This window comes from Siniperca chuatsi, linkage group LG21 (assembly GCF_020085105.1).
Source record: "Siniperca chuatsi isolate FFG_IHB_CAS linkage group LG21, ASM2008510v1, whole genome shotgun sequence".
NCBI classification, from domain to species: domain Eukaryota; kingdom Metazoa; phylum Chordata; class Actinopteri; order Centrarchiformes; family Sinipercidae; genus Siniperca; species Siniperca chuatsi.
The window spans coordinates 13,259,251-13,270,090 of record NC_058062.1 but is presented as its reverse complement, the minus strand read 5'-3'; the positions used below and the strand labels follow the sequence as shown (position 1 = coordinate 13,270,090).

The following is a 10,840-nucleotide window of genomic DNA, read 5'->3' as shown; positions in this document are numbered from 1 at the left end:
TGTTTCATTCTCAATCCTCTGTCCTAAACAGAGTGACATTCTCCAGACATAACATAAACAGTTCTCCTGACGCTATTTCTTATAGCTGTGAGGGTTAGGCTATAACTTTACAATGTATTTGTTTTGTTTAAGTAGAAAAAAAAGCTAATGATTTACCTCCTATATTTCATATATAATCAGATTGGGTTGACTGATAGCTGCTACTGTAAACATTTGTAAAACTGCATCATCAGCAACAGCATCACTTGCAATGTACATGATCAGTTTCGCTTTCATGGGTCGATATACTGATAGCATATTTGATAAAAACAGAAATTAAATGTCTTCTTCACCTTTAGTTTGCTTCACCGTCTTCCAAAGAAGCAATTGTAACAGCGGACAAGCAGACACTGAGAGGCTCAAATGAGTCTGTTCACATCAGCAGGGCCAAAGGATTACACAGTCCACTGAACCCTCTCGATCCGGCCCAATCCAGTCTGGTGCCGGATTATAAGAGTGAGAGAAACTGGAGACCTGCGGCAAGATCCTGAAGTTACACCTGGATAAACGTCCCTAAGGTGTGAATATATCAGCTATCCAGGAATGGCTGGGTATTTGGGTACATGCATCCAGACAGTGTTTGTTTTCTCTGCACTCTGGCATGAAGCGAACGTTGTGAAGATCTAACCATGTGTTTTAAAGGAAACTTAATTCCTGGAGATGTGTGGAGAACACAAAAGGAAAAGTCGGCAATGAGATGCATATGTTATATTTCTTGGTAAATTTCAATCTGGTGGTGACTGAGTACATGAAAAGAGGGAAATAGGGAGTGTTTAGTAAGGGGAAATCTGGGTGAAGCCCCTCCAGTTTGGGACCCAGGTAGAGTCTTTCTCGCTTCAGTTCCACTAGTTACGAGATTTTTACATACTAGATGGATTGATGCAAAAATCACAAAAGAGCAAGCCCTGATTTGAATATTCTCTGTGCTACAAGTGGAAAATAGGTCATATGCATAATGTCTGCAACAGCTTTGGGAATATGGTTAGACAAATACAGTGTTACTGTCCATTTGTGTCAGTGTGGACCTGGTCAAGCACAGCAACCCTCAATGAAAGTAAGTCAAGTTCTATTAAAAGCAATTAGATTCCTGAGTCTGTCTCTCTGGCACACAAACACACTCAGTACGCTCTACTCCACATAAATGTCATGCTAATGTGTTTATGAGTCATAAGTGAAACCTCTCAGTGTGGCCCGGATATCCTCAGCGATGAGAGGGAATGTGAGCACGCAGAATTTAAAGCTTTAAAATCAACAAAATATCAGTTTTGGTGTTTGGTGTTAGACTAAAGAGGACTCTTTCACGTCCAAACCGCAAAACAATGGCCACAAAGTCATCACAAAGTCTGTGGCTTGAAGTGAACATGTGTGGGGTTTTCGGGCTGTCTGACTCTGAGGGTGCAGACCCCCGGGACGATGCACGTCTGGCATATTAGGCCCGACCATCATGGGAAACGTCTGTGGTACTTCTGACCGACTTCACGTGACCTGATTGAGCAGTCATACCACTTCATATGCTCCAGTCACCACAGCAATGCCCAGAGGGTGATCACCTCTTCTCTTTAAAACTGCTTTTACCACATACTTTCTTTTAAAAAAGTAATTCAGCTCAGGCGATGTATCCTAATGACTTTGGTGATTCGCTGACTTTCTCTCTAGCGCCATCATCAGGTCAACATTTCAACATGTCTAATACTTTGGTTTGTGACTAAATACCTGCAAAACTAATGGTATTCCCATCAGCCTCAGCTGTACTTTGTGTTTAGTGCTAATTAGCTAATGTTAGCATGCTAACCTGCCAAACTAAGATGGTGAACATGATATGAATTATACCTGCATGCTAACATGCTGTTGTTAGCATTTAGCTCAAAGCACTGCTGCCAGTAGCCAGCAGCCTCTCAGAGTCGCTAGCATGGCTGTAGACTCTTAGTCTTGTTAAGTTGAGGAAGAGATGATGCAGTGAATGTCTCCACATAAAAGCTTTGATTAAGTCATTTTAGATCCCTTTTGTGGGGGATATTGTGTTAATTCTGAGGGGATTTTTTTCCGCTGATGCTTGGGAGTTTCCCTTCCATCTTCCTATATGTTTTCATACCCCAAATCATGGCCTTAGACTGTCCTAAACCAGGGGATGTGACGTGGTTTCACACCTCCTTCCTGTTGTGGAAGGTGAGGGGGTTAATCTTCGGGTGATGGCGTGTGTGTGACAGAGGTCACAGGAAGCAGAGGGCAGCAGGATTTCCTCCTTCCTTCACTTTGGTTCAATATCCAGCTCTGCATCTCGACCACTTCTTTCCTGCCACCATCTGATCGAAGGGCAAAGTTGAGTTGATTTTTCTGGATCCAAGGACACATATGAGTAGAGTCTTTATTTGGATTCTGTCTGCCGTGCACAAAGGCAGCAGTGTATACCCGAGAATTTGTACGTGAAGCTGTGTGTGTGTGTGTGTCCCTAAGTACAATCCTCCTAGACCTGCTGTGGTTACATAAACTATAAGGGTTATTCCTGCTAAGAAGCCCACTACTGATCTTATAGTTCATTCTCAAGCTTTACAAAAGGTTATAGATCCCTTATGCTCAAGTATGAAATGAAAAAACACACAAAATGAACCCCAGCTCATCAGTTACCCAATAAGTCATGTGATTAGTCAGTGATTATCAATAGAGATTTTATGTGATTAGGATACAGTATAACAGCACATAGAAGAGTGCAACATGCTGGATCAAACAACAACATGTCTGCTAAGCGTCAATAGCTGAACTATGAGCCTTTAATATCTCTTTGTATTTGTAGTATGTAAAAAGAAGGTGTTAAGTCAATTGCAGCTGACAGTTTACACATAAAAATGTACCCTATCATTATATTTACTATATTGGTGCTGCTAGAAAGAAAATTGTGCAAAATCAAAGGTAAAATTTGTAGTTTTTGTGGCAGTCCAGTACATAGCTTGTAAGTTTTTTTTAATTACTATAAGACATACTGCAAATAAGTCAAATAAAACAATTATTTTTTACTGATTTTTGATGCTGTGCACAATATAAAACTACGTTTATCCAACAAATTAATTCAGAAATGTTAATATAAAATCCACATTATGAAAACAGAGAAATGTCACACTAACACCTCCTAAAAACAGATGCATGTTTGATTGCTCGTATGACCTATTTCAGTCCCACAATATGACTACAGCAAATTTAACACACACAAATCTCCCTCCTCCACATTTCCCTCTCTCGCTCTTTCTGCTTCCTCCTCTTCTCCTCCCCCACTCACTCACACTCCTTTGATTCAGTTTTGAGGTCAGCTTGGGGCTCATCTCAGCACCTGATCTCATCCTTTTTGACGCTTTGCACATGGATCTCGTCCCCGGTCAACAGCATTTAAATCGAAGGTGTAACTCAGGTCTATTTAAATAAACCACAAAGAGCACATTATACGCAGTAAGTAATGCTCTCCGGAGCCAAAACACTCTTCCACCAAAACCTCAAACTGAGGGGGAGAGGGATCAGCATAAATCACTATTTAAAGACTAATGCATCAGAGATCAAATCATGTGGATTAATGTTTGATTACATTTAGAATTAGTAATCCATTCTCTATGCGTGGATGTGGTGTATTAATGTTTGTCATTTATAAACGTCAGTCATGCTGATGGACATCCCGTCACAATAGAAATGCTGTTTGTTTAGTGAATAAACAATTGTGATTTGACACTAGGAGTCACTTTGTAAAAGTTTAATTGGTTTTTCTTCATTTGGGCATTTTGATTCAGCTTTTAATTTGAAAGAAATTCAGGTTTTCTTTAGACATGACATTTAGTTGCTCCAACTTTGTAAAAAATCAGACCTTATTTCCTGTTTGGTTTCGAAGCACAACGTTGATGGCAGACAAACAGTTTGGATTTTCAAACTGAAGTGTAACAGAGCCGTGATCTAAAGGTTCAGATATGTGGTGTGGATAATTGCATTGTGATTGGTTTAACTTCACAGGATAAAGTGAAAAACAATATGATTGTAGATAAAAACCGAAGTTGTTATTGCCAAACTAAATAAAATAATGGATTTGTTGAGCAAAGGAAACTGTGGAGGGAAATGTGCTTCTTTGCCATAAAGTGCAGTTCAGGAGTTTCTGACTAAAACTAAAGTTTCTCCTCAGAGTGTCACCTGGTATAGATGTGTAGTCTGTGTTTGGCATCGTAGTCCAAGAAACTATGGGATACTGTATGTTCCCCAGGTAATTTAATTAGCTTAGCTTAGCTTAACATAACAACTGGAAACAGGGGGAAACAGCTAGCCTGGCTATATGTCCAAAGGTAAGAAAATCCACCTACCAACACATCTAAAACGTTATATCTTTGTTGTTTTCACACTGCAGTTTTTACCTTGGACAGAGCCAGGCTAGCTGTTTCCAGTCTTTATGCTAAGCTAAACTAACCGGCTGCTGGCTCCAGCTTTATATTTACTGTTCAGACATGAGAGTGATATCAATCTTCTCATCTAACTCTCTGCAAGTAAACGAATAAGCGTATTTCTCAAAATGTCAAACTATTCCTTTAAGACAGAGAAAGAAGACCCTGAATAAAAATCCTAACAAAATTGATGCTTGGACCCCAAAAAACTAATCAATAATAAGCTGAAATAATTGGCTCACAGTCAAATTTATTTAAATATTGACTAAACAAAGACAACCAACTGCTGAGTCTGAGAGAAGATGTTTTACTATTGAGGTTAGGAGGTTTATAAAGTTTGTGCAGGCTTTTGGAAAAGGACTCAACTACCAGACTAAGTTTACCATCTATAATAAAACAAGTTTACATGGATTATAAAAGACAACATTAAACTACTACTAAGGCACCCTGCAAAACTGGTTTGTGATCAAACCTGGACAAACATAACACCACTAAAGTTTTAAATACTGAAAAACAAAATCAAAAGGCAACAACTCTCAAGATCCCACGGAAATAAATTGTTTAAAGTTTATGAATAATGTGTATGGAATTAAACATACTGCACTGCAGCTTTAATTGAATCCCTGCCATTTCCATTTGCAGTATTATCACTCTTTCACACTCAAATAAAACACGTGTGAGCTGCTGCAGATGCCAAAGGCTAAAACTCTATAATCTTTATTCCACAACCCCCCTTTATTTCTGAGGGTACAAATGGTGGTTTGGCAAAAACAGAGTAAAGATAACCCAACTTATCCTTCATCTATAGATCTCTCGGTCTCCCTTTCTGCCAGTCCTCTATGATAACCCTATTAAAATATTTTCCTCTGGCAAATCCCTGAGAAATAAATCCTCTTTTTCCAGAAAGGGGAGGGGGGGCAGGAAGGTTTGCCTGTCACATGGAGAAATACAGTTGCCTTGGCAACCCGTGATGGTTTTACACTGCTGCCTGGCACCACAGTGACTAGGGTAAGTTTGCTGGGGACATTTTGCACTGAGTGAGGGTGTCAGCAGTTTGAAAATCTACTTAAAAGAAGTGCACATCCGAGTGCCAAATATTCATTCATTACAAGTAGTCTCTTTAAATACAGATATGGATCACAGAGAATGTTTTAATATTAATGTAGATGTAGAGAAAGAAAGAAACACCTTATAGAGCAAGCTAAGTTTACATTTCCTTTTCCAGAAGTAGACTTGTGAATTACACATTTCACTGTGTAAAACTGATGTTATAAATCATGACAAATGAAACAGCAGAATTATCCATACAGCAACGGAAAGAGATATAGTTCTTGTTATATTACAGCTTCATTACCTGTGTCATTCTCCCTTGTTTCAGCCAGTATCCTCTTCAAAGAGGTTGACAGCTCAGCTTGTCTGTTTTCAACATATAAGAGAGGTGGATCCAGTACTGTGATAGGCTTCTCCCCTCGTGTGGACAGACCTGGTACTACAACAATCATGCTTTTAACCAGCAGAGGAAGTAGGAAGTAGTATCCGAACTGTCTGTTTGGGTTGATTAGTCTAAAATTTTGTCAGACATGAGCAGTTGCAGCAGTGAAATGCATCAGTCATCATCAGTGGTGAGTTGATGCCTGAACAAGGACAGTGCCAGGGTTTCTGACCTTGTTTGTTGACAATTACCTCGACCCTTCCCCTGAATCCCTTTGATATTTGCAACATATTTAATATTTGCAAATATTGTCTCTTCTCTCTTCTTTTGTTGTATATGTTTTCTTCGCTGTATATATTGTATTTTTGATATTTCGTTATGTCAAACACAGTACTGGAGGGGCCAACAAAGCATTTCACTGCACAATGTAGAGATATGTGTGAGTATGTGACAAATAAAAACTTGAAACTTTGTTGGAGACTTCCACTGAAGATCGGAGGACAGCTTGTGTTACAGCTCAGACAAAAAAACACCTAAATTATGACTGCTTCAATATAACTGGATGATGACTTATGTAACACCTGAATTTATAATGATAGCATTTCTGATTATTATAGATTATTACTAATATTACCAGCAAACTAAATTAACTTGCCTTGAACTAGAGAAAAACTGATAATGCAAACATTGTCGTCCAGGTTACAAATATGACGACGTGTGTGGGATTAGAAAAAATAACATGTAAGACAATCTTATAACAATATAAGAGACAAAATGAAGAACCATTTGATTCTTTAAGATATGTTGATGTTGGGAATCTTCTAATGCATAAAGTGTAATGATATGCCTTGCAAAAGGTTTTTCTATTATTATACTTTATATTTTTTTATATTTGTTTCTTGTTTTTTGGTTCTCTGGGTGTTTAGTGTGGAAATTAATAACATTTCTATTTAAATTTCAATTCTATATTGGAAATGTAACAGGAGATAACAGTAAAGGAGAAAATGAAGGAAGTGGAAGGGAGGGGGGTTTGCCACATTTTGCTGTTTATATGTTGTTCAAAGACATGTAAATGGAGGAGGGCCTGTATCTATAAATGGGGGAAAAAATGTTAATAAAAAGATTCTTTAAAAAATTTAATACATTGTACCGGTCTTCTTCCTAAAGTACTTCTGCCAAAATATATTTGAAACTAAAGTGATGAACTAGTATTTTTAAAAGGCAGTTTAGCAAACCTATAAAATGAATTAATGGTTATTACAATGACAGAAAAGTCTCAGAAAGGTGATTTCATTAATTTATTACTTCCCAGATTTAATCATTGTTACCCTCAATTCTGTGACTTCAAGTTTTTTCACAGTAATAAAAACTTGAGACAAATGCAGGTCACATTTTTCACCAAAGACGCCTTTCCAAGTGCAGAAACACTGAGTGTGACGACCTGGGTGTACCAACACAAAGAAGACATGCAGTGATTCCCTTTGAGACTGCACTTAATAACAGACTGTACATTTCCAGTTGTGGCAGCTGTATTGTTATCTTTCAACAAACCTCTGTTGAAAGACTGTGTACCGTTTATGCAGCTAACCTCAAATAAAGTGTCCAAGCCAAGGAGGACAAAAAACATGCTTGCTTGTGTCATGCGGTGTAGATATTTACTTTTTGAATTAAAGTGAGATGTTTACACTGATAAACATAGACAGTAAAGAGTAGCTACAAAGCTCCACAGTGACAATCATCTGTTTTCATGTTCAAATCCACGCCAACGTCCTCGATATCCAGAGAGAAAAGGCAGCGTCAAAATCCACCCTTCATCCGACACAATCTTCACGGACGGGACGAGAGGCTCCTGAATCTCAGGTGGTGAGTTAAAAGGGTGAATGTGAGGCATTATTTCCCCTCCTCCACTCTCACACATCACTGCTCACCCGCGGCTCATTTTTGCAGACATCACTGCCGTCCTTCCCCTCCTGCAAAGGCACTGGGCTCGTGTGACGAGGGCTGACTGCAACAACCAGCCGTGTCACTTTGTTGCATTGTCACACCAGTTTGCAAAATTAAGTGTCCTCTTCCTCCACATCGCTGTGCAGCGTTGAACAGTTTGTTTTTGTGTGTTTTAAGAGGGCTGAAACATGGCAGTGCTCACAGTTTCTTGTCCAAATACATTGAAGGCCTCGAAGATTCAGTGGATTTCAATGTGGACCTATGAACAGATGAGGAGGCTGTCAGGCAACACGCTACATACAAAATGAATGGAGAAGACAGATATCTATCTTGGCAAAGACAAGCATGAAAATGGTAACGGGTCATTGATCTCAAACTTTAAATCAGCAGCATACACTCAGTTGCCAGTTTATTAGGGATTAGGTTCATTTTGCGATGCTATTGAATAGTAAATGCATTTAAAGCTCAATTACTCGATTAGCTGATCAACAGAAAATTCATTGGCTACAGTTCTGATATTCAATTATTTTTGACCGGATGTAAATACTGACAGTAGATGAACTAACAGCTGAAGAGTAAGAGCAAATGTAATTTGATGAGCAAGCACTGAAAGCAGTTGAACTGTCAGTTAAATTGTAAACAATATAAGCAAATGAAAGTTGAAGTTAAAGCACTGAAGGTAGCTGAAGTGTCAGCTGATGTGTAGAGGTCGAAAGTAGTTTAACTGTCAGTTGAAGTATGAGATCTGAAAGTAGTTTAATTGTCATTTAGTCATAAAAAATCCATTCGATTCAGCTGAATAGCTGATAATTCATCAACTGAAGTTCTTTGTGAAGCGACCTTGTTTTACTTAGGAGGGATGAGCGTTTGAATAATTACCTGTAGTCTGACATTAAACATCATCGAAGCGACAAGGTAGATGTAGGGGAATCTGATTCGCAGTCGCCAAGCGAGATCAAAAAATATCAACAAAGTCCTCGTCAAGCCTTTGGAGAACACTCCGTACGTCCGACCAGCGGAGCCCGAAAATCGGAGCACTAAGTAAGACAGACCCGCCATATAGGCGAAGACTGCCCCGGCGGTTTCTAGGGTTACTGTGTCAGCTAGAGAGGCGAACAAACGACTAAAGTGGTGACTGATATGTGACAGTCCATGTTTCTATCGCTGACTGACACCGAGCCCCATTTTCACATCAGCTGGTTGGCTTGGCAGAGCTGCTCCACCCAGACAGCTTCTCTGATGATTCCTGTTATGGTCAACGGGAGGACTCATTACGGTGTGACACATACGGAAGTTACAAAATAATGGACTTTCTGCCCTGACGTCGGACTCTCAGGCAGATTTTTTTTTTATTATCAGAACAGTACCTACATACAACTTGCATACAAATAAACAAAACTGATATTACCAGGGATATAACCAGAAAGTATTTGAAATTTTTTATATATAAATATAAAAATAACTAGATAAAACATCATCTAAAATGATATATTATGAGCATACTGTATTGCACAAAAATATTATACGTTTTAGCAGGCTTCTCTATGTATTATATTATGTTATAGGCAAAAGTGTCCGTAAGTCTGGAGTGAGTCCATTTCTTCTTATGGATGTGGAATTTCCCCATTATTAAAGGGAGAGAAAAAAAAATCTTAGGCAAAATTTTAAAAATATCTTTAGGGCTGCTACTAACAATGATCTTCATTATCGATTAATCTGAGGATGTTTTTTCAATCAATCACTCAGTCATTTATAGTCTGTAAAATGACATCAATGACATCATCACAATGTCCTGTTATCTGAGGTGATGCCTTCGAATATTTAGTTTTATCCAACCAACAGTCCAAAGCCCAAAGTATTCAATGAATAAAATAGAGAAAAGCAGCACGTGTTCACATTTGAGAACCAGTGAATGCTTGGCATTTTTGCGTCACAAATGACAAACAATTGACTGATTATCAACATTTTTGGCGGTTAACTTTTTGTTGACTACTCAATTAATCGGCTAATTGAATATATATTTCAGCACTAAATATCTTCATCCTGTAGTTGTATCATTTGCTCAGTCTTTCTCCTTATAACATGCTCAGCATCCATCCACAATATTTGTCAAAGAATATTAAATATCCAGTCTTAACCTCTCCAACACAGGTTTTACTGGATATAGTGCAAAATCCTAAAAGGAATTTACTCTGTTACTAACACACTATTTATTATCACCACACAGCAATATCTTATGTCAATGCAATTCCCAAAAACATCTCCCTAAGGCAAGAGTTACCTCTTGTATGAGATTTCTGATCTACTTATTTTTCCTTAATAATATTTATTTCTCTGACGAATGTACTACAGTTGAACCTCTGGCTGGCAGACCCAACCATGATCCTAAAGTTCTACCATTTTTAAGCCATTTTGTAATTTTAAATTAAAAAAATACACATTTTCTTAGTACCACTTGGTTGTTTGGTTATGGTTGTTTACACTTAGAACATTTACAGTTACAAAATGGCCATTTCAGTCAGTGGCATGTAGAGTATGTTATTTTTGACTACACCCAGGTGGGGCTCATTTGGTGCACGGAGAAGAGGTGCCTCTTTGTCATTTTTGGCCCTTGCTCCTCAGACTTTTATATTACATATATATATAAGCCCGGCAAGCTTTATTTATGGCATTAATCAACGTATCTGAGACTGCTTTACTTTGAGGCACTTGATTGTTTGCTTGGGGACAGTGCACAGCCTGGAAGACAGAGTTCAGGGAATAAATCAAAAATTAACATCTAAAGAAGATTCGTTGCGCTGAGGTCATTTCCTCAATCCGTGTCACACTCTGTATAGTCCGTCTTACTCGTTCTTTTCTATTATCTCCTTTAAGTGGCCGAGTTAAACATTTATTTTAAAAAAAGACTAACCTTACGACACATTTTATCTGATTACATTCTCTGTATTTAGAAAACCGGCGAATTGCCAGCTGCTTGTTTTGAGGACGTTTCAGCTCGTCAAAGTTTCTGTGGGCGTAT

At 38.4% G+C, this 10,840-nt stretch overlaps 1 protein-coding gene across 1 annotated transcript; it reads right to left on the bottom strand.

The window, feature by feature from the left end:
* Window positions 1-7,161: 7,161 nt before the first annotated feature.
* On the bottom strand, window positions 7,162-9,090 carry LOC122869369 (small integral membrane protein 10-like protein 2A). The gene is made up of 2 exons (XM_044182307.1): window positions 8,701-9,090; window positions 7,162-8,080 (listed from the first exon to the last, which is right to left on the bottom strand). The coding sequence occupies exons 1-2, from the start codon at window positions 8,878-8,880 to the stop codon at window positions 8,060-8,062; spliced, it is 201 nt and encodes a 66-aa protein (XP_044038242.1). The 5' UTR covers window positions 8,881-9,090; the 3' UTR covers window positions 7,162-8,059.
* Window positions 9,091-10,840: the final 1,750 nt, after the last annotated feature.